At 40.0% G+C, this 24,524-nt stretch overlaps 3 protein-coding genes across 3 annotated transcripts; 1 reads left to right on the forward strand and 2 right to left on the reverse strand.

Moving 5' to 3' along the window:
• The first annotated feature begins 1,144 nt into the window (after positions 1-1,144).
• etnppl (ethanolamine-phosphate phospho-lyase) lies at positions 1,145-9,261 on the forward strand. The gene is made up of 13 exons (XM_010753766.3): positions 1,145-1,321; positions 1,669-1,787; positions 2,233-2,392; positions 3,563-3,637; positions 3,772-3,865; positions 4,884-5,000; positions 5,795-5,877; positions 6,193-6,418; positions 7,003-7,157; positions 7,407-7,496; positions 8,296-8,426; positions 8,570-8,640; positions 8,835-9,261. Exons 1-13 carry the CDS (start codon positions 1,263-1,265, stop codon positions 8,943-8,945), a joined length of 1,491 nt encoding a protein of 496 aa, XP_010752068.3. The 5' UTR covers positions 1,145-1,262; the 3' UTR covers positions 8,946-9,261.
• A 4,319-nt stretch (positions 9,262-13,580) lies between these two features.
• ostc (oligosaccharyltransferase complex subunit) lies at positions 13,581-15,161 on the reverse strand. The gene is made up of 4 exons (XM_010753746.3): positions 14,936-15,161; positions 14,552-14,645; positions 14,268-14,465; positions 13,581-14,133 (listed from the first exon to the last, which is right to left on the reverse strand). The coding sequence occupies exons 1-4, from the start codon at positions 15,153-15,155 to the stop codon at positions 14,115-14,117; spliced, it is 531 nt and encodes a 176-aa protein (XP_010752048.2). The 5' UTR covers positions 15,156-15,161; the 3' UTR covers positions 13,581-14,114.
• A 991-nt stretch (positions 15,162-16,152) lies between these two features.
• On the reverse strand, positions 16,153-18,559 carry rpl34 (ribosomal protein L34). The gene is made up of 5 exons (XM_010753736.3): positions 18,475-18,559; positions 18,065-18,136; positions 17,890-17,989; positions 16,455-16,558; positions 16,153-16,279 (listed from the first exon to the last, which is right to left on the reverse strand). Exons 2-5 carry the CDS (start codon positions 18,127-18,129, stop codon positions 16,195-16,197), a joined length of 354 nt encoding a protein of 117 aa, XP_010752038.1. The 5' UTR covers positions 18,130-18,136; positions 18,475-18,559; the 3' UTR covers positions 16,153-16,194.
• Between the last annotated feature and the right edge of the window lie 5,965 nt (positions 18,560-24,524).

Consider the following 24,524-nt stretch of genomic DNA (forward strand, 5'->3'; position numbering starts at 1 on the left):
TCGTTTTTTGGTTGTGGTATATGCTCAGTTTCTTCTCTGCATTTGTATTACAGTACTCATTTTTTACCCACTTGATTGACATTTCTTTAAAGACCCTTGTGTTCATACACTACTATATTTCAAGATGGCATTTCATATGACTGTACTGTTGGAGCCAAATAAACACAGTCTTTCAAATACATCAAACAATACGGTAGTCTTGACTTTATTGGTAGTCCTTACTATCTCATTCAGTATCTGAGATGACTGCTCACTGTGAGCCTGCAGCTAGTCACCTGAAAATAGATTAATGTGGGCGTAAAGCATGCATTTTTAACCCAACTGTACATAGCACATATAGTGCAAAATGGCTACTTATACTGGAAGTAAAGATGCCTACAGGTTAAGTGTGGAAACAGACTCTTTTCATAGCATCCATTTTGACATGAAATAGTAGGCAAACACAGGTGTCACCACTGATACTACTTATGGTTCCATTCCATTCAGGTCAAACTGAGTCTGGGTGCCTCTATGTTGTCTCACTGGAAAGCCTCTGCAGCAATAAATGGAACTGGACCTTAATTAGCATCATTGGAAACACCTGCGTTGACTGTTTCATGTCAAAACGGCTGCTGTGAAAAAAAAGGTCTGTTATTATTTTCTACACTGCTGCTGTTTCTTTAACGTCGAACAATGCATGTGTTTTTATGAATTAATATGTTGTCATATAAATTGTGTGGGGCAAAAAGTACAACGTCGATATAAATTGTAGTGGAGTAGAAGTACAAATAGGCAGAAAATGCTAAAGTGACGTACTTGTACTAAATGTGCTCACTTGTAACAGCTGTAACTTACTGTGTTAGAAATGTAGTGAAGTATAAAGTAGACATGTAACTTTACAAGTAACTTTACTCGAGTAAAGTACAAGTAAATGTACTTTCCACGTCGAATCATACGCAGTACATTTGTTAAACAGCTGCCGACTGCAATACCTGTGTTACGTCACGGCGCTCCGCACATCTGTAAGCTGTCAACTGTACAATTCCTGCTAGGTGGCAGCACGAGAGAGCCGCACGAGCTGCACCGCCGTGTGTGTGTGTGTGTGTGTGTGTGTGTGTGTGTGCGTGTGTGTGTGTGTGTGTGTGCGTGCGTGCGTGGGAGTCTTTTTTTGTTTTTTTTTTCCCCCACGTGTGCGCGCATGTATAAAGCCGGGCAGATGTAGCCAATCTTCGAGACAGTGGGGAGGAAAGTGTGCGTCGTCCGCCAGCTGGACGAGGATCAGGATGTCTGCGGAAAGATTTGACAAAAAGAGGACGATAGAATTGAGGAAGAGGCACATTGGGTGAGATAATTGACATTCTCAACTTTTATGACGCGAGAAAAAGTTTCCAAAAAAAAGAAAGAAAAAAAAAAGATGACAGTAGTGAAGTCATCTCTGTGTTTTACTGGAAAACAGAATGTCCTCCTGTGAACGTCATTAAAGTTATCTGCAGACTTCCTCTAGAGAAACTTTTTAGCATTTTGAAAAGGGATTTATTTATGAATTAGTTTATGCATTTGTAGCAGAGCAGCTACTTAAGAAGTGCAGAGTCATCTTATGATATGAGTTCAAAAGTAACCATAATATCTTTTTATGACCACTGTACAACATAGAAACAGCTTTGTATACTGATCAAAGCTCCTCCGCAGGCCATCCTGTAAGATCCACTTCAGCCATGACCCCATCAAGATTGTGCAAGCCAAAGGCCAGTACATGTATGATGAAAAAGGACAACAGTACTTGGATTGCATCAACAATGTGGCTCATGGTAAACACACAGTTGCGCACACATGCATAAATATGGCAGTTGATTTCTATTTACACCTCTTAGTCATCGCCTCCAGCACAAACCTTAATATGTAGGACAGAAAACAGAGCTTGGGCATTTAGATCTAGATTCAGAGTCAGACGTGTCTGGCTGGTTTTCACTAGAATGCATGAGCAGAACGATTTTGCAAACTGGTTTTCTCTGCATAGTTTTCACATATCGTACAAATAATTCCGAGTGACTAAAGCTGCACAGTTGGCGGGCGGACAGGAATGTAAACCCTGCGTGCCACATACAACACTTTCATTTCAGCATATGGCCTCCAATTATGTGCCTTTATACACGGTGTGTTTCGACCTCAAATCACAGTCAGATTATTTGAAGAGTAAAGCCTGTTTTCGTCCTGAACGTGAGGACAAGCTCTAATCTTTCTTGCGTTCTACAGTGGGCCACTGTCACCCAGACGTGGTGAAGGCGGGAGCACAGCAGATGGAACTCCTCAACACCAACTCACGTTTCTTGCATGACAACCTTGTGCTGTACGCCCAGAGGCTGCAGGCCACACTGCCCGACAAGCTCTCCGTGTGCTACTTTGTCAACTCTGGGTATGCATGTTCTCGCACTCCTCAAACAACAAACACATCACTAAGGTGAGGCTAGACTTGTTTTTTCTGGGTGTGGATCAGTCGGTATTTGTGAAGGAGCAGCACGAGCAGTGACAGACTGATGCAGGCCTGAGGTGAGCTACATGAAAGCGTGTGGTTCAGTATATGACATGCAACATCTTGAGAAAAAAACAGATGTTGCAGTTGATCCTCCTTTTAGTTTACATCATAACACTCAAAAAGCTCAAAGTGAACGTTCCAGATCAGCATTCCTTGTGAGAGTCTGGCCTTCCGGACAAAAGTAATATAGCAAAATATGAGACCAGCTTTGGACATTATACTGGATCAGTCTGGCGTGGTTATTTATTTACACCACTGGCTGGAGTTGTGCAGTGTGAGCAGGCCTTATCTGGTCCAGGGTAATACTGTTAGATAATCATCCATATACTCTCAACAATGCGATGAGAGAAGTTATAAACCCGAGGCGATACGTTAGGATGGCAAACATTTTGCACGACAGGATGAAAGTGTATTTCTAAACGCACACAAGACACCTCCCTTAGTTCCACTAAAGCACACAACACTTTAGGAAATGTAACACTTACAACAGTTTCTTGTGTCAACATAAGCAGGACATAAACAAATAGTTTTACAGGTTTTAGTGGAGAAAAACTTAAAAAGCCTCAACCTTACCTAACAGCTGAATGAACTGGAACGTTCTCGTGCCTGAATGCGAGCGAAACACTGCAGCTAGGTTCCAAAATCATGTCAGAAGCGTTGCCAGTGCTGATGTTTTGCAATAGGAATCTGATTTCAATATGCAACAAGTAAAGGCATCTATTCTGTTGATGTGCCAGAGGCATATTTTGCTTAAAGTTACCAGTCATAATAAAGTAACACATGGGTCAGACAAGGATTACAGAAACTTATGATTTACAGTTGATCATACCACGGAAGAAAGAAAAAAAACATTTTTAGTTGTCAGAACAGCTTTAGTATCTCAAGCATAATTTAATGATCAGTATGAATAAACAGGTCACCTCACATGCCCTCATAATAGGAAGTAAAACATCAAACTGAGACTGATGTGCTGGTGATATCCATGGCTTCACCTGTGTATTCTATGGTGACTGAGTAACTCAAAGTAACCCTTGCCCCTTTGAACTTCAGTTCTGAGGCCAACGACCTGGCGCTTCGTCTAGCACGGCAGTACACAGGCCACAAAGATATCATCACGTTGGAAAAGTAAGTGCTGCTGCCAGGTTCATAAACGCCCTGTGCATATGTGTCATTTTATTTAAATATTTATTGACGATGAGGAATCATAATAAAGAGAAATTGCTAATTTGGTGCGTGGCCTGTGTTTGCTTTGTTTGCAGCGCGTACCACGGCCATGTCTCATCGCTCATTGACATCAGCCCGTATAAGTTCCACCAGCTGTCAGATGCTGAGCAGAACCAATTTGTCCATGTGGTGAGTGCTTTTCCTGTCCCTGTCTGCCTGCCTGCACACTATTAAAACACCATGAGTCAACTTCACTACCGGGCTTTGGCAGGCCGCAGAGTATTCACTCCTGTGCATGCACAGGGATGTGTGTGTGTGTGTGTATAGGGACAAGAAAAAGAGACAGAAACATGAAATACAAAATCAACGGGATAAAATGTAACCAAATTGCATTTGACATTTTATTGTATGTGTTAAAGGCAAGAGGTTTAGCTACAGTGGTATGTCAAGGAATATCTAAAATGTGTTTGTAGTACAAGAAAGGTGTAATAAATGCTGAAAAAGTGGCAGGGCCAGTAAGAGCCAGTGTTCTAAAGCTTGACTCATATCAAGAATATCTCTTTTCCTAACTTCAGAGATATGCAATACGGATTAAAATATATAGTTTTTTATTTCACTAAAACAGCTTTGACGATGATTTGTTCTTCTGTGCACTCCGCTCTGTTCCATGATCGACCTCAATGTAGTTTGATAAGGCAGTTCGTGGAATCCCCAGCTCTAGTGTTACATGCCAAAGGTGTGTGGCAATACAGTCCGTTCCACCAGCTTCAATATTTTATTCATGATCATGGACACTGTCATGCTGTGGTTCAGATGCCAGTAATGCACTAACATTTCAGCCTGAGAACAGCCAAGGCAGGAAGTGTAAACACAAAGATAACCACATTCTTGAACTCAGGCCTGCATGGTCAAAAAATGTAAATGTTTTGATGATGTTGATGATAAAATCTGAAAATACAGATCAGTGAGAGTGCATTATATTTTTGTAGCAAGATAAATCCCCCTATGGAGTCCAGAAACCGGTGGTGTTGCTGACAAACGCGACAAAAACATGTCCATCAACACATCTGTCAATTATTAACTGAGAAAGTTCAGCACTGAAAGCGATATCTGGTCACTTTTTTTGTCTGTGAATGTGCTGCGTTATGTAGCTGTGGCCTGTGAATGTACTTAAGTAATCGTCTCGAACTTCTTGTCCCCTGCACAGGCTCAGAGCCCAGATGTGTACAGAGGCAAATACAGAGCAGATCACCCCGACCCTGCCACAGCATATGCAGAGGAAGTTGAAGATATAATACAGAGAGCTCACGAAAAAGGAGGCAAGGTACAGTTTGAGTTTGATATTGCTGTGTTACTAGATGTTAACTTTAAATGGAAATCAACCTTGTGCTGCAGAAATAACCTCAGAAATGTGAAAACTACATGTATTAATTGCTTCATTGTTTTTTTTCTTGAAGGACTCTTTTTTTCAAGGAAATGGCATTAAATTGCAAAAGTCCTTCAAGTGCATGTCAGATTGAAGACACATTGTGTTGGCTCTATTGTATGACAAATACTCATTAGACCTTTTTTCCGCCTTCCCCTTTTTGTCCCATTCTCTACTCTATTACTTTCTCTCCCAAATCTCAGGTTCAGGCCAAGGACTCTGGCTTTTCAGGTCAAAACCTCAGTCACAAGAACATGTGTAAGGGACTCTTTAGTGTCCAAGTATGTTGAAAAGCTCAACCCAAAGGCATGTCCATGCTGCCAGTGGCAAGAAGGATGGGACCTCAGACCCAGAGATTGTAGAGAATGCCTTTCTAACGGATGTTTCCTTTTTGTCATGATGGAGAGACACATGTATGTGACTAATTGCGGCACCGTTTGGATCTTAGATAGAGATATATGAAACATTTGTTTTTATTTTTCTCCACAGTGGCCTACATTAACATTATTTCTGTCCAAGCATCATATTAAGTAACATGATTGCTTCTCTCTTTGTTTGTGTACTTGCCATCTGAAAAGTGACACACTTATGAAAGAGGTCTACAGGTCAAAGATGCCAGAAGCAACTCCCCTTTTCCAGTTTATCAGCCTGGTTTTTGATTGGTAGACCTGATGTGTTTTTCTCTTGCACAGATTGCCGCTTTTATTGCTGAGTCATTGCAGAGTTGCGGCGGGCAGGTCATTCCCCCTGCAGGCTACTTCCAGCAAGTGGCAGAGTATGTACCCAAGTTATTGCAGAGATCCACTCACGTTCAAACTCTGTGTCTGATAGTATTTTCTACTTTTTTTTTTTTTTTTTTTTTTTTTTGCTGTTCAGAATCAGCTCACCAACATGACAGATGGAGAGCTGTCATTCTGAATTGCTTAACTGAATGCAAAGTATGGTGAACATTAGCGTACAACAACAAGAACAAGAAGTGCTTGACCAAATGATTGATGAACAATTACAGTGTTCTCTTTCATGAAAAACCTGTCGTGTATAATTGCACTAATGAAGAGAACGTGTGAATAACTGGAGTTTATCTCTGCAGACATGTCCGCAAGGCAGGAGGCGTTTTCATTGCAGATGAAGTCCAAGTTGGCTTTGGACGTGTTGGCACCCACTTCTGGGCTTTCCAGCTTCAGGGAGAGGACTTTGTGCCAGACATTGTCACCATGGGAAAGCCTATTGGCAACGGCCACCCCATGTCGTGTGTGGTCACGACCAAAGAGGTGGCAGAGGCCTTCATGTTATCTGGAATGGAGTATTTCAATACAGTAAGATCATTCTGTAGAATAATGAAGAAAAACATCTTCTTTTGTACCACCCTTTTCGAAAATAAATGATATTATGGCACATTTTTTGATAATCCAAAAAAACTGCAAAGGATTACAGAGAGCAAATTATACGACCATTGCTTTTCCTCCCAAGTTGACCAGAAATGGCATTGACCCGACCTCATCCTTGACATGACGTTCTCATCTATGATTCCCAAGTGTATCAACGCAGCTGCTTTCCACATTATGGGGGAAGAAATACATTCCATTTAAGCCAGATTCTTTTTTTATCGATGGCCACAGATTACAGTTATTTCCTGTGAAAGGAAAAAAAGTTGACATAATAATCCCAATGTACGAGATCCCCCCGTCATACTGAATGGATTTTCAGCCTGTTTGCTGTGGTCACATGCAGAAAATGAGTGTGAGAGTGTGTTAGAGGCATAATTTGACATTTCATTGTACATCTGTTATGTACTTCATGCATCAAATTGTCTAATGGTCCTGTCATCCTCAGGATCAAGCAGCTGATTTCCTAGGCGGTGTGTAATCTTTCCTCTGTGTGTGGGTTTTAAATTTCTCAGTTTGGCGGTAATCCAGTGTCATGTGCCATCGGTCTAGCCGTACTTGATGTGATCATGAAAGAGGATCTCCAGGGCAATGCGCTGCGTGTGGGGCGATACCTGACCAATCTGCTAGAAAAGCAGAAAGAGAAGCATCCACTGGTTGGTGATATCAGGTAGGCAAACACACACATGTACAGGATGTGACAGTATGTATTTGGTGCAGTGATCCAGAACACTAATGTATGTAACACACCTTGTCATGCAAGAATATTTATTCATTTGGTGTACATTGTCATGATCCAGAACATGTTTTAGAAAAATGACTTTCTGTGCAAGAATTAAAAAACACATTTCCAAAAAGCAGGCAAAGGGGTACAGGATGTGTCAGAGATGACTAAACCAAATTGCGCCACATCCTGCAGGGGTCGCGGCCTCTTTATTGGGCTGGAGCTCGTGAAGGACAGATTGAAGCTGACCCCTGCAACAGCAGAAGCCCAAGAAGTCATATATAAGTAAGTAAGATGTCAGATGAATAGCTAAAATGATGCAGCATTTCTCGATTCTGTCGAGGAAACCCTGCTTCTTCAATTCCAACAGTGTTACCATAGCTTTGATACAGTGTGACAAATGTCTCAACTTACAGTAAAAACTAGCCTTCTACTCATCAACTAGTTATATTTCAGGTTTTCAAATCATTATGCTGCATATTAAGTAATATGTTATTACTAGTAAAGATTACAATTTAGGGGGCTCTATTTAAAGAATAGGACAGAAAATGACACTTTAATTAGTGTATAATCACCTGAAAATAAGAATTATTATGTTTTTGTTACCTTATAATGAGCCTTTTATATCTACAGATGCCATGACAGAGATTACATGACAAATACTAATTAGTTGGTTAGCTCTTCCTGTTCTTCATGGGTTGAAAGGTGTTTTTGTTGACACAGAGACATCATTATAAAAGCTGTAACTACCTGAATATTGTACAGAATTTCAATGTACCATCATATTTTGATAAATAACCATGACTTACAAATACAGTGTCAGGTATATGTACTGCTTGTTTTATAGCAGACATTTTGTCAGAGGGAGAAAAGCACAGGTGTAATTAATAACATTAATGAAGGCTGACTCGCTCCACACCTAAGTAATTGTATACTGAGCTACCATTAGTGTGATTAGTTCCACCTGTGCATTTCCTGCTGTGAGTGCTCCAAATGTGTGCTGTGAAAGAAAGGAAGGCTCAACCTCTCATTTGAATTTGTAAATCGATACAGAGTGTGCAATAATTCATATAATTCGCCCCAGGCTAAAGGAAGAGCACATCCTTCTCAGTGCTGACGGACCTCATCGCAATGTGCTGAAATTTAAGCCCCCCCTGTGCTTCACTACAGAGGACGCCGACCTTGCGGTGGAGAAGATCGACCACATTCTCACAGGTCACACCTTCACGTTCCTTTTCTCTCTGTCTGCGGTTGTCTTATTGCGCTTGTGCATTATTTAAAAGGATCAGGGTATGTAATGGCAGCCTACTGTCCCTGCAAGAGCTCTCAATCATGTGTCATTGTGTTTGTGTTTCCAGAACTTGAGGAAGCTTTAGGCTTAAAGTTGCACAACGCAGTGAATGTAGAGAATGACAGCAGCAAAAGAAAAGTAAGTGTGACTTTGTTTTGCCCAAATTGTGACGTCACAAACATCCAAGACAACTCAGTAAACCCAAGCTAGTTTTTGGAGCAAAGCTTTCCACTATTCAGTCCTACCACTTACATAAAGAGGACAAAAATGTAATGGACTAGCTTTTCATATTTTTCCAATCTGATTGATTCTCCTTATTACTTTATATCAAGCTACCATCAGATGAAAATGGACACCAGTATCACAGTGGGTTGGTACACAACACAGGGAGCAGTCCAGGAGTTCCTCAACAAACCAAAAAAACCAAACGCATCAAGATATAACGCTGCTTCACATCAGAGCTGTGAAATGACAACACTCAATCTTTAATAACCTGTATGTAAGTGCCTGAGCATTTAACCTAATGAAAAATGTTTGACAGTGATAACAATATGCTGTGTATATGATATCGCAGTATATTCTCAGGTATTATTTTTTTAATTGCACTTTAATCAAACCACTTGTTCAGCATAACCATGTGTCTCAAAAAAAAGTTATCATGCTACATAACCTGTATGTTTTTATTTGCATTTTTGCCAATGTTTGGACATGATTTTCAAGGAATCATAGTTTTAATAAAGCAAAACATATTCTGCCACATTTCGTAATGTAATCATTAAAACTGTAATTTAATAATTACAAACATTGCTAACTGTAGTTGGAAAGTATCATCACACATTGTGGTAAATTCATCTGTACTGACAGGGTGTACGGATTATTAAAGTGTTTTTTGTGTAGTTCTGTGTAGTTCACACATAAGAATTTCCGTCATTTAGAGTCGTTTAGAGGCCATTTATGAGATCAATGTATATGCAATGTCATTTTTAAGTAAAGTTTAGTCAGCATGTGAAAACTTGTCTGTCACATGTTGCTTCATGTGTCAAACAACGACTCTACTCTGGAAAAACCTGTAAGAACGGCATTCAGCGTTGCTCTCTCTCCTCTGGCACCGAAACTTTGTGTGTACAAAATCACTGAACACTGAAAAGTTCTGTACATGGTTGATTGCTGGAGTAATACTTGAAACAAGCTCTGCACCAAAAAGTTTGATTTCATAGACTGAAAATGACAAAAAAGAAAAGCGTGAATAGAACAGCTGTTCACAAGCATCCTGTAAATCACTGCTGGTCAAGTATACTTGATGTCTTCATTAGAGAACATGATTATGTGTGTGAGTCGTAATGAACTCTTAGGCACTGTGTCATTTCTTTAGCAGATGTTAAGTAGCGTAACTCAAATTATGTAGATCAGGGATGTCCAAAGTACGGCACGGAGGCCAAGATTCCATGCAGAAAGCTTAATTTTAGAATATATATCATTTTTATTTATGGCCTGCTAGGATTGTCAGATACTGTATAGCTGGAAGATTTGGCTTTTTTTTGGTTGACATGACGAACAATTTGAACCTTTAAGGACATAACTGCTGGTGTTATATCTGTTGATGTGACACCAAATATTGTTTTCTGAATGATCTTGTGAAAGACAAGAGCAAGAGTGATTATATTTTAAACTTAAATGTTAACAGACTTTGCATTACTCATAATAAGTCATGTTTAGAATGAACATGAGGTTCAGATTTGTATAAACTTCATATTCTATACAATTTATTCTATATTTGACTCCAGATGTGAAAGAAAGGAAGAACTGGTTTTTAGATTTGTTCACGCCTGCTTGGCTTAGATTAGGTTACATTGTCATATAAAAATAATAATAATTGTGTCAATTAAAATAAAATTGTTACAAAACATTTGTATCTAACTTTTCTTAGTATTTTTTAAAAACATTTTTTAAAAGTTAGTACTGGCCCCTGGGCATCTCCACATTGTCAAATCTCTTTTTTAAAAAAAAGTTTGGACACCCTTGTTGTAGATGAATCTATCTACAGTGTTCAGTTGACTGACATCTTGATGGGAGAGCAGCCATTAATATCACATTTCTGTGCTGCTAGTATGCCCAGTACACTGCTCCAACCAAGTCCCACCTCCAGTTAAACTTCTACTGCAGCCATCTCTAAAAGTCGCTTTGGATAACATCGTCAGCTAAATGACTAATTGACTAAAATTTAACCTCAGGATTCCAGCTTCAGATCTTATTCCTGTCTGCCTCAAACAAGTAAACATGGATGCGGTTTGACAAATCAGCAATAATTTACCAATGTTCCTTCTTGTCAGACAGAAACTGGACAAAAGCTGTGAGTTTGTTAGTTGCATGTTAAAGTGCTCAGTCAAAGAGAGAAGCCCTGACAAAGACAAAAAGATAAATGGGGTATAGTTTAACATCTGCTGCGTCTCAGGAGGAGTAGTGTTGGCTCAAGTCCCGGACCGTTTTCTATGAAGTGGAGAGGAGCCGAGACACAAAACAACAACTTATTGTATATGGCTAATGTTATGTCTCTATGGTAACAGTATTGTAACAGAAAATAATGTTATAAATATATAAAAGTAATAAAAACAATTCAAGAGCCGCTGATAACAGTCGATAAGATAAGGGAGATGGAAACAAAGGAAACAATGATATTTCTCTCTAGAAGGAAAAAGTGAAGCTTGTGAGGAGTATTATAAACATACTCCATAGGTTCCTATGAGTTTAAATATATATTTAGATAATAGAATTATGCTATTAATTAAACTAATTGATGTGTTTTAGGGTTATAGGTACCTCCACTTTTACTGCTTCTAATACATAAATCCATTTTGCTTTTACGTCCTAGTTGCATTAAGCATGATTTATCATCAGTTATTTGCCATATGTTGTATCTGTGTTGCATCTGATGTACAGTATTTAGGCCTATTGGGAACTCCAGCTATAGACAGCATTCATTCATATTTGATTATTCTAGATCCTTTGTGTCATGAGGGGTATGATCTTCTCAGAATCAGCTTTATTGGCCCACACACACACACACACACACACACACACACACACACACAGAAATGTACCTGGTTTTAAGTTACTCTCTCATTGTACTGACATACAACAATTTACAGGAAGATATAAATAGACATACATATTATATTGACAGTGAAAGATGATCTGTACATGTTAGAACACAGTGTACTGTAAATATGTAATTCATCACTTATAGGTAGGTTGTTTCAGTGTCAGGTTGTTGACTGATTTAACTGTCCATGGTCTGTGGGAGGAAACTGTACTGGTTGTTTTGGCATTCAGTATTTTGCAGCCACCAGAAGTTGGAACAGGCTGTGAGAAGTCTGCAGTGATGTTTCCTGATTCTTGAGACGTGTAAATGGAGGTGCAGGTTAGCACCAATGTTTTTTTTTTTTTTTACTGCAGTCTTGACTGTCTGTTGGAGTCTGTTCCTGCCCTATTTGGTGGTCTATCCAAACCAGACCATGTTGGATATGTTCAGAACAGACTGGATGATTGCGGTGTAGAATCAGTAGAGCAGACCTCTCCACAAAAGGAGGCAGGGTTGTTGGCAGAAAAGCATGTTTTTGGCCTTGTTATACAGGATTCTGTCCCCGTTTTCTGCAAGCTTCCTCCTTGGCTTGCCTTATCTGTCTGACTTTAGCTGTAAATCAGGCTTTGTTGGATGTGCAGGAAGTTTAAGTCTGCACACGAAAGCCGTTACAAGATCTCACAGTGTCAGTGAGTTCATCCAGATCTGTAGTGGCAGCCTCAAAAACACTCTAATCAGTGCTGTCAAAGTAGTGCAGCTTTGCCTTTCTGGTCCATTGCCAAAGTCATCAGAGCGTCCCAAAGTGGCATAGTTATTATGACGTAACAATGGTCCTGTCTGTTTTTAATCCACTTAATTTGCTGGAAGAGCAGGAAGTCTCGATTTGTTCTTAAGGAGTATCTCAAACTGCTGCGAATGATGAAGCATGATCAGTTCATAATCAAGTTCTCAAAAGTAACAAGCTACAGAATCATCAGAACAATTTACAGTAAACCAAAACCAAAGACAACAAATACAGGTAAAAAGTAAACATAGCATAAATATAACTATTATATGGGTAGGTATATTAGCTATTTATGAGCGGTTTCAGCATACTTTATCATGTTTCATGTCTCTACACAGATTGAAAACAAAAATATTACCACTGACATTGCAGAAAGTTAGCCCCTCGGTACATGAGAATACAGGATTTAAGTGTGACATGACCAACTACCTACTGTCAACAGATGGTGTGGCGGAAAAAACATTTATAATGTGAAATTCTATCAACCCCGAAATCTCTGGCAGTTACTTAAGATGAAATAATCATAAGCACACAGAATGGAAAACTGTGACTGTGATGTTATCTTCATAAAAACATATTAGTTTCAAAAAGCTCAGAATTTGAGGCTCATTGCTGCCCAGTGTTGTCTTATCAGTGTCACTGCAGAGATCAGGAAACACTGGCCCGGTGGATCTGTGCCGCCACCTTCTGGAGGGGAAATTACAATACTCATTGAAATTACAACTCCCAAATACTGTTGATGCAAACCTCCACCCTGATAAAGAAAGCCCAGAAACTTCTGAATTTATTAAAGAAACTCAAGAAGGCAAACTGGGAACATAAACTTGCATGGGATGTGCACAGCCCCGCAACTCATTGTCGAGGTGAGGCGAGATCCCTGTGCGGCACCCACAGGACAAGACAACACCCACCTGAGCTACAGCCTGTTCAACTTTGGGCCTTCTGGCAAGCGATGCAGAAGTATCCGCTGATATATGACCCTCATCCTTCATGCCTACGTAAATTCACGGCATGCAACTTATGTTATGCTGATTTTGGACATTACCATACCACTATTTTATTCTTACTATAACCAACCTTTTGTTAAGCTGCACTAGAACTTAAAATATTCATATTATACTGAGTGGACATACTTTGTGTGTGTGTGTCTTTGCCCAGTTTGGCTTTGATCACAGAATTATTTTTTGAAAATACAATATATACATGACAACTGCAAAGAGCTCTGAAAAGAAGATTTATTTCACACCCTTGTACAAAAATCCGACTGTGACAATTCAAGGCTTTTTTCGATGATTGCGTTACAAAAACGTACAACTTAAAGATTATTCATACCCCCCCCTCCTGATACTAAATGAGCGGCTCCAAGCCAACAGTGTTCGGTAACTTCCTTTCCCTTTTCTTCTCCAGTGGCTGAGAGAAATTTCACCTGCTGCACAGGACGTGTAGCTTCTTTTGGTAAAGTGAAATTAGCAAAAACAAGACGAAATCGGTGATAAACGACGTGCCTTTAACGGTGATCGATGTGATCCTGTCCTGCATCAGTTTGTTGGGGAATTTGGAAAAGAGGAGATGAAAGAAAGTGACCGAACACCAATGAGACACAGCTAGTGAGAGACTGTCAGTGCAGCCAAGTCTAATTTCTTTAGCAAGGTCAGTGCTTATCATTTTTGTTGAACTGCCTGTTGGGGCTCCCACAAATTTTTTTTCCTCTGTCCTCCTAAATCATTCTCAGCGTGTTCTTTTCTGTCTTTAGCCCATGAGGTATCCTCTGAAAAGACAAAAAACAATTGGTTAAGACAATGATAAAACATCAGTTCAGAGCAGCGGCATTGCATTTACTACCGAGTCAGGCAAACATTGTAAACCACGGGTTGGTGTTGAACGGTTTAACGGTGGACTTACGGCAGCTTCATGCGCATGAACACCCTGGCCATGAAGAAGCTGAGGAGAACGCTGACAAAACCGATGAACAGCAACAGGAAGCGGTTCAGTTTGGGGATGTTTGGCGCGTTGGAGCGGTCCAGGATTATAAAGCCCAGGCCGCCCATCGTGAAGAGGAAACTGGAGGCCAGTCCTTCCATGATGTACTGCCCGTTTACTCTGGAAAACAGATGCAGATTCATCAGCTATGAATGAGACTTATTATCCGAGCAGCGTAGAAGTTTAAAATGTTGTGACTAACATACCTGTAAGCCAAAAAGGCCACCGGCCTCTGGTGTCCATGCTCATCAGTCATTGAACCCACGCTTGGTGGCTCTACAATAACATCGTAGATGATGCCTGTGATGTGGAGGAAGATTAAAAAGAAATCAAATCTGAGCAATGCTGAGTTCATTAACCAGCACATTGATCAGAAATACTCCTGACGTCACTGCTGCATAGTAACTACATCTGTCAAACAGACCCAGATGTGTTGATTAGCTTCTAACTGCAGTTTATACATTATACAAATGCAACCAAAGCCTGAGTATGAAAATAATACATGTTATTAATCTAAAACACCCACACATGAGCTTCAAACGTTATGACAGTATGTACACTCAGCGTTAGCGCGTTAGCAGAGCCTTTACCTCCTGTGATGAGAAAGTAGGACACGATGACCACTGCGTACACGGTCATGGCCGACGGCATGTGCAGCCACGACGGCTTCTTCAGCTTGATGTTCGGGCATTCAAGCACAGCGAACGGTATACTGTATAAAGTCTCCATGTTTTGTGAAGAAGAAGTAGTGTCCTCTCTCGCTGAGATCCGTCTGAGCAGCGACTTTGTTGACGTGTCCCGGAAGTACATGATTTTTTTTTTTCCCTTCCCTTCAAGATTTTTTTTTTTTTAATTTAAGTTATTTTATTAACATTATTGTATTAATAACGTCTTCTTTTGAAGAAAAAATATGTTCCTGATAGTTACATTAAATTTACGATATATATTTTTTTTATTTGGTACGTCACTGGCAAAGACTGCGTGACGTCTTCTTAAAGAGACAGTACGCCTGTTATTGGAACTTTTTAAGTGACCACATTCAAAAGTTCCCGATCAACCAGATTCATGAAATTCACTGACTTGGTCTAATGAAGTGCATGTAAATGATTTATCTACTTAACTGTAGCTGCCTGCTTCACTATGGGCACAGATATAATTCATTTTGCTCAATATGTGATGTAATGTATGCAAGTACACTTTCTACTTTACTCCAGTTTGACAGCTGTTAATAGTTACTAAAAAGATCTTTGCGCACAATACATGTTAATAAAATGTTTTAAATTTAAGTACCCAACCCAAATACAAGATATAGATTAAACAATGTAAATCAGTCCACTGACAAAAACTATTTTGATAAGTGTAATCTTTCATACAAAAGCAAATCCTGAGCTTTGGACTATTGGTTGAACAAAACAAGAATTGTGAAGGGTGTCATTTAGGAAAGCATGGCTCACCATTTTCTGAATTTTTACAAGACATTATTCTGTACTAAAGTTAGTGAGCTGCACCTTAACCTGCTTTCACATTTATACAGAAATAGTAACATAATAGCATGACTTGCTCAGTACAGAAAATGTCCCCCCATGAATACATCAATACTTTGATTTAGTAAGCCCAAGGTAAGGTCTCTTTATGAAACCAGACATTCAAAAGCTTCAAATGTATGTGTGTAATGTTGCATTTGGCCTAATGAAAAACTGATCATTTGTTAAACTTATCTGCAATACATCCTCATTCATCAGATGCGAGGCAGTCAACATGACAAACCACGGGCACCAAGGCATTGACAATTACGACAGGAAATGGATCTGTTTGTCATTTTTTTATTGTGGCATTACAAATACACATTTTACTTAGATTTCTGGCTCTGTGCCTGTGCCTTAAGCACCTTGACGACGATCTTCTGCTCCTCAATCAGGAAAGCACGCTTGATCCTGAGAATAAAGCAAGAGAGACGATTTAAACATAACGCATCAACTATTCAAAAGCTTACAACACAATGAGCAGCTTAACTCTAGTAGTAGTAGTAGTGTTAACCTTCATCATGTCAATTACAAGCATCGTTCCAGTTTCTCACAAAGTTTGGCGACGACGGGAAATGCTTCTTACCTGTCACGCACACACTTGGCGCACATGGAGCCTCCGTAGGCCCTGCTGACGTGCTTCTTGGTTTTGGAGAGCCTCATCAGAACCTGAGGTCTAACAGCCCGGATCTACAGGACAGAACAGAGCCACAATGAGACCACAGTAGAAAACGCGCAGGCTTTATTTATCGCCAACCAGTGGGCAGTTATCCTAGTCAGGTTCATTTGTGATGGGACAGAAAAGCAACTAAACTCTGGACTGTAGGTTACTGCATCTACAGGTATCCAGACAGATGAGATCAGCACACTGTTCTAAGGCTAAAAATACTTTCATCACTCTAAAAAGGTACAAAGTTTAAACCGTGCACCAGGTTTTAACACATTCACAATCATGCCATTGTGTTTTACTTTGGTGTGGATTTCTGTTTTCAGTTGTAAAATACTACTTTGTAAGTTCGGCTCAGCCCTCATCCTTCCTGAATTTTGACATGACAACAAAAGGAAAGAGCAGTACACAAGTCCTGATGGATGGAGGTCAAATATCACAACTAGCAGATCTCTACTAAACTGAACAGTGTTTGTCTGTAAGACCTCTAAAGAAAACTACTCCACGGCACAAATTAAGACGACTCCACCTAGACTTTGAACTGCCTAATGATTGTTTTTAAAAATTAAGATCCAGGACACTTAAATGATCTTCCCTGTGTGAAGCATGAACACTAATAATCCCTTCAATTTAATGTCAAGATGTCACATCTGATTACCTTTAGCTGTTAGATATATTCTTTACAATAACAGCTCAAACTCCAGTCCTAACAGCATCATCGTTTCCAACAAGAGCTTGTGAACTACAAGTAAAACTAATACTAACCTATCACAGTTTTCCAAAATCAAATGTCCACACATTCGAACTTTAAGCAAAAACACTTGCCCCCCCAAAAAAAACACATTATCTTAGTCACTCTTAGTTACGTAGTTACATGACGGCTGAATAATCAAGAACGCAAAGCAACACATGTAGTAAAACGCTTCTCAGTTTACGGAAGCTCGTTTCACCAATGCAGCAAAATCGATCGTTTCCATGAACACCGCTACATGGACAAGATTTGATACTGTTGTCCTGGCATTTTTTTAACCATTATATCATCAGAGAAGGACGGCATTTCCAAACAGCAAATCAGGGGACCTGTGTTGATAGTCTTGCGGCACAGCGCTGTATATTCACAGGCTTAAAATCAGGATAATCAACCCAATATATTCAATGTTCAATCAGTATCAACAGGATCCTTTTCTTAGTTCCTGTATAGTTGCTGCATGGTTATAGATCTGGCAAGAACATCAACAATATCCACAGGTGAGTTTGATTGACAGGATTCACTCAGACTGGTCCACACATGTACACCTTGATGGTGGGGGGAAGAGAAATGAGCTTTGACTCAGATTCAGTCTCGTGTACTCACTCCACGCAGTCTTCCTGGGCAGATGCCACATGCGGACTTGGGGGCTTTGCCAACCTTCTTGGTGTACAGGTACACAATGCGGTTACCAGGCGTCCGGGACCTGCAGGAAGAAGAAGGTCAGTGTTAGGGAAGATGGTTATGCAACACTAAGAGACGATATATTAAACCCACTTACAGTCTGGTCTTGTTTGAGGCGGTGTTGTAGGACAACCTACGGCGGTAAGTCAGGCGCTGCACCATCTTGAAGCTGAAAACAGACACGATAGCTCACAAAACATGGACTGAACGAGAAGACCACATTGTTTTACTTAATATAAACCACGTGTGTAGTTATTTGTAATATTAAAAACACATTTTCAGCGTGGCACACTCGGTGTACAGGACAGCGGCCACAGAGCCGGGAACGGCATCTTCAATAATGTCTCATACAAATCACTAAATAATAAAATGATCACATCCCTTTGAAGCAAAGGCTTGTTCTTTATGTTATCTTAACTTGAGATTGCCCGCGTTTACTCGTAAAACGTAGGATTACAGTGGATTATAAAAGCAGAATGTTTCAGAGGAGAGCAGGGACCGCCATACCTGCTGTCGCCGTAACCGGAAGAGGAAGGAGCAAGGCGGGTGTTCGAGGTTAAAGGTCCTCCATGCCGGGTACTTCAGGACTGCTGTCTGTGACTCTGCCCCCTGCTGGTGACCAGTGTGTACTACACACACATGCTGAATTAAGTGGTTTATTATAGATAGATAGATAGATAGATAGATAGATAGATAGATATATTGTACAGAGGTATATACAGCAAGTATAGAATATAGACATGAATGTTCATTAAATGTATTTTAAAGTTGCATTAGACATTTTATTTTGAAAACAAACAAACAAACAAAAAAATCCTGCAACGACTGCAACAAATTATAATTACAATACAAATATCCATGCACATTTTGTATCTTTTTATCTCTGCTGTATCAAATGTGATTAAATATATACCCTCTTTTATTTATATATATATATATATATATATATATCATACTTATATATATCTAGATATATACTATATATATATATACCAAATATGTATTACTACTGGCATATCCACCTAGCTCATGTACATAACACAACCGTTTGTAGAAACCTTATTTATTCCTCTACCTGCACCACATTGCACTATCATCAGTCATTTACCCAGTCCACGAATATAGATAGATACTCATGTCAATATATATCTATATTTATGCAATATATATATATACTTATACTTTTAAATATGTAATAGTTATTTTTTATTTATGTTTGCACCTATCTGTCATGTCCCTTTCCTTTCTGTTTCCCTGAGACGGTGTACATGGTTGAATGAAAAGGAAACCCACTTGACCTGACTTGGATGTAACTGGATGCCACTAAGTCCTCTAAGTTAAGTTGCTTGTATATCATGAAAGCAACTTGTAGTGGCACTCACAAAAATAGAAGGGAATAAATGACAGGTTAGTTTAACCTGTTCTGTATAAATGTAACTTTGCATTAAAGAGAAACACTTTTTTTTTAAATCAGATTTCAAATCTATCAACATCAAACTCTGTTTTTTGTTTGTTCCTTTTTCAGTGAGTGTATCCTTAAAAGTACTGATAAGCTGTCTTTTATGCGCGGTCTAAAATTCAGGTTCTGGCATGAACCAGAAGAAAACGGCGACTTTGCGGCTTTCCCCAGAAAACACAGATGAGCCTCCTCACAGTTAATTTTTGACATGTTGCACGCACCCTGCATGGGCAGAGCCCAATTAAATGGATTTATTGTGCCTTGTTTTTCCTGCTTGACACTAAACACTCAACAGAACTCATCAAAACAACCAAGGAGCAATGTGAGTTACCCAAAAACAATGTATGAATTGTCCAGTAGGTGGCAGCAGTGGATTAGATACCTGGAGTTTCACAGGGTGGTACGGTGAGTAGGAAGTCTGCATTCAAACTTTGGACTGGAACACAATATCACAGTATATTGTAATACGTGTCTGTAAGTTTAATAACTTGTGATGGATTTTAATGTATCTATAGACAGTGATGCACACACCCATGGAGTCCCCTTTAGTTTCAGCAAGGCCCCACAACTTATGATTTTGGAAAGATATCATAACCATAAAAATAGGAGCTCTCTGAGAGTTTCCTAAAGCAAGCTTTTTTTGTTGTACGGTGTTTGATTTAAGTCAATTGAAGATTTTCTTTTCGTTTAGCCTAAAACCCCAAAACATTGAAGACATTCTTCAAGTAGGTTCTTCCTCAGTTTCTCAAGGTTATGCTTTTTTGTGTTTGTTGTTGTTATTTTCATTTTGCCCCCCCCCCCCCACCACCACCAAATGCTAGTTATCCAAACTGTCATAATCACAGCATCATTCAAGAAAATCATCCAGTTGACGGCCGCTTAATAATCTACAGCATATGCAACTGCTCTAAAAATGAGAGAAATGGCTCAAAATGGTCCCTATGAAAGAGATGCTGTGTCACAGACAGACGCTTGCCAAGCTCAGCCAACAGATGGTGAACTTGGCATCTTCTTTAGATGAAGCATTGGGCGAAGGCAAAGTTCAGTGACAGCACACGGCCCGAACAGGGTGGTGGCACATACAATTGGTTTTAAGGGCATGAAACTAACGGACTGGTTTATCCTCAACTTAGTCTGAACCCTTGGGGGCTGCATTAGTTTTTTGACAGTTCACTTGCACTGTTCTTTGTTGATAAATCAATACTCCTTTGATATGCTTAAAATGATACTAGTTACTGCTTTGATACTAGAAATAAAACGTTGTCTCACATGGGCCAGTTATCCCTTTTCCCCAATCTGTGGTAAATCAGCAAGATTTGGACTTTTTTGTAAATTGTGCAGCAAGCAAAAAACATGAGTACCTGCAGGGCCGGTTTTTGCTATGGGCATGGTGGGGACCACAGACCACCCAGGGCATAAATGTAGCCAGGACTGCCTCTGAGTACCTTCAACACACACTGTCACTGTTTTTTGATTGCAAACTTTTTTATTACTGGTGATCTGTAGAGCTTCAAGCTTGTTAACATGTTCTTTTATAGGATAGGATTTGATAAATCCAGACATGACACGACCTGGGATTAACCCATTGTTCACCCAAAATCAAGGTCTTATTTTTATAAAGGGTGCCAAAGAGATTTGAGCTGACACGAGAGCGCACAGACACACACACAGATGTCCAAATAATTAGTAACATCTGCAGGCACCTGTCTTAATCCTGTCAGAAGTAATTACTAAAACGTCTCAATCGAAATTCAATTTAGATCTCATCCAACATTATCAATAATTCCCGATCATAAATGAAGTTTATTTATTGCAAATCCATCTGACTTAACTCACATTTCAAGGAGCCCCATGACACCCGCAGCCCCACCACAGTCCTGATAGTCAAAGATGAATCATATCACCTTAAGTGCACTTGATTACGCAAGCCTCTCCAACCCCCCTCTCCACATCTCCTTGGGCCTCGTGTAATCTGCTGAGATTTAAACCTGCTCTCCTGTTAATAAATCCACTGCGATTAAAATAGGATTACAGCTCTGCTTTCGCCCTTCCTAATGACATCAGAGCATGAATATTTTTGACTTTTTATTTTATTTTTATTTTTAGTTATCTAGTTTTGCCCAAGCTCCCTCATTCCTCCCTCCTCCATATAATAACCAGACAGGCAGCAATGATTTTCAACCCCCCCCCCCACCCAACCTCATCCCTGCATTCCCACAGGTCTGCCCATCTGTGGGACTGTTGACATAAGGATTAACCTTATAGCAGCACACCTCGTATCAATGCTGTCCTCCATCACATCGGACTCTCAATGACAGATAACAGTCAAAAAAAAATGCTCCAGTGTCAGGTTGTTGCTGAAATACCTACTCACATACAAACGTCTAATCTTCAACGTAGCAATCAATACGACTCCTTGTCTTTGCTTGGCATTGTCCTGCAATGGTTTAAAAATGGTCGCAAAAGGCAAAGATTGATTGGATTTTGGGACAGCTAAGCTTGTGACCCAGCAGAGAAATCTATTTAAGATAACGATTCATCTTCAGTCGAATGTAAAATGCTGATGTGGAGTTTTTTTTTGTTTTGTTTTGTTTCGTTTATCCTGGAGTTCCTGCAAACTTCCAGTGTAGGAGGACATAAAGCGATCAAGTATTTATTATTCCAAGTTTAGCATCGACAAACCCTGTCATTCCACTCGTGGCCCTGTACACCGTTCTTGCACTATGTAACTTTGCACTGCGGGTACAATCTCCCATAGAATTATGTAATGCATTAAGTCACAGACTTATTTCACTTATTCTGGTGAAACTGGGTCATATTTTATGGATAAAATTTCTGGTTTTGCCTCTGATGTCCCTGGCTGCTCTGCATCACTACCCGTGATTTGCAAAGTTTCCTCATGAAATAGAAAAGAAATGCTGCGAACTATCAGAATCAAAATCACTTTTATTCGGCAGGTATGAATGCACACGAGGAATTTGACTTTGGTTTCACTCTGCTCTCTTTGTACAACAGTAGAAAAAAAACTAAGAACAAAGACAAAGCTATGTACATGTAAAAAAGGTGCATAGTAAATATATATATATTATATATATATATATAATATAATATATATATAATATAATAAATATATATATAATATATCTAAATATCTAATACATTTCTTATCGATATATATCGTTGTTCGGATTTTTTTTTCGCATGGCGCATAGTACAGAATAAATAAAAACAGTGAAAATATACAGTAGATATTACAGGCGATGTTGATTTGATTTTTTAGCGTTCATCACAGAGACAGCCTGAGGGAAAAAGTGTTCTTGGTCTGATGGTTTTGGTGTACAGAGCTGTTTGTGTCCAGTTTTGACCAGGGTGTGTTGGGTCTGCAGAGATGTTACCTGCCCGTTTCCTGACTCTGGACAGGTACAGACCTGGATGAGGGGGCAGGCTGACACCAATAATTTTCTCTGAGACCTATTGTCCGTTTGCAGTCTGTTCTTTTCCTGTTTGTGACCGATCCAAACCAAACGGAGATTAAAGAGCAAGACAAACTGAATGAGGCAGAGTAGAATGTGTCAGCAGCAATGTGTTAGCAGGATGCTTGGACTGTGAGCTCAGCACCAGGGGAGTGGTGGTTTGTACCTCCCCACGTTTTGGACCACCGGTAACCTGAGGTTTTGGACCCAGCCTGCAGGAATCTGCAGTGGATGTCTCTCAGACATATGACAGAGGTGAACAGACCAAAGGGGACAATGGCAATGGCAAGAAGAGAAAGTAGAGAGTGACGGAGCAAGGACATGTGGTCTGGGATTGACTTTTAATTCTTGGCGAGAGCTTCATGAAATCAAAGGCCACCTCCCTGACTTGTGAAGTGAAGCCTTCAAGATGCCAAAAACGCAGTTCCTAACTGGCCACTCAAGGCTGGCTACAGAACAGTCAATCTCCATAAGTGACTGACAGTTAGGTGCCATTACAGACGGCTTGTTTGAGCATCCAGGCATCATTCGGCTTGTTCAGGTCCACGATTATCTACATCTTTGCTTGATTTCTAGATTAGTCAGGAGGCGAAGAGGCAGTACTACCAACATATTGGTTTATAATAATTCCAAAACAATAAATGCAATAAACATTATCACAAAAAGACAAGATGAGTTAAATGATTTCTACAGTGAACATATCCAGAGTAAGAGATTAAATTCTCCTAAAATAGTGTTTGGAGGGGCTGATTGGATTCATACCTCGTATTTTAAATCCTCCCAACGCTCAGCATTACACGGACCACCTGTAAAAAACAGGGTTTCATATAATCAGCTCCAGCACTTAGTAATCAGCCCTGTGGCTTATCAATTCATGAATCTCTTAGGGACTGCTGCTAAAATGAATATTCAAATCTAGCCAGTTTTTAAGCTAAAATGGTGTCTCTCACTTTCTTTGAACAATCTTGCTTTTGTCTTATAACTCAGACAGACCATCTGTCTTGGAATACATTTACCAGCCCTTCACCCTTGGTGTTGCTACTATGAAGCTCAACATCTAACCGAGCAAGTCTCTTAAAAAAAGCTATCTTGGGACTGTCTAATTCACTACTCTCATCTGCAGTCTACAGGACCAGACAGGTATTGGCATAGGTATTGATAAAAATGACTTGTTTTAATAGTGCTAATTCAATACATTGCTTCAGTCAGTTGTGCTCCCTCACCGGAAAAACTTGCTTCGTTATCATCCTGTCTACCCCCCCCGCCGCCCGTGCCCCAATGCTGACAAATCCATACAACTATGTGGGACACAAAGGCTCGGATTTAGCTGCCAGGCCAAAGCGAGGCCGGGCCGAGTGGGGGCAGGGCCAGCATGGAAATTTCTGTTGTGTTGTAACAGCACAGATTCGGACAAATCAAAACAATCCACCATCACCCCTCCAAACCCCGTTCCTCGCCACCACAACCCACATGACCGGTGACCAGTCATCACTTTTATGCAGGAAACGTAGCCAGATCAGGATGGGTCAGTGCGGTGATGTGGGTGAGGCGGTGTGTGCACTGGGGGCCATTGTTAAAAAAGAGCTGACAGCCTGGATGGGAACTCATTTGATAGGCAAAAGTAG

The sequence above is a fragment of the Larimichthys crocea genome, chromosome III (genome assembly GCF_000972845.2).
Source record: "Larimichthys crocea isolate SSNF chromosome III, L_crocea_2.0, whole genome shotgun sequence".
NCBI classification, from domain to species: domain Eukaryota; kingdom Metazoa; phylum Chordata; class Actinopteri; family Sciaenidae; genus Larimichthys; species Larimichthys crocea.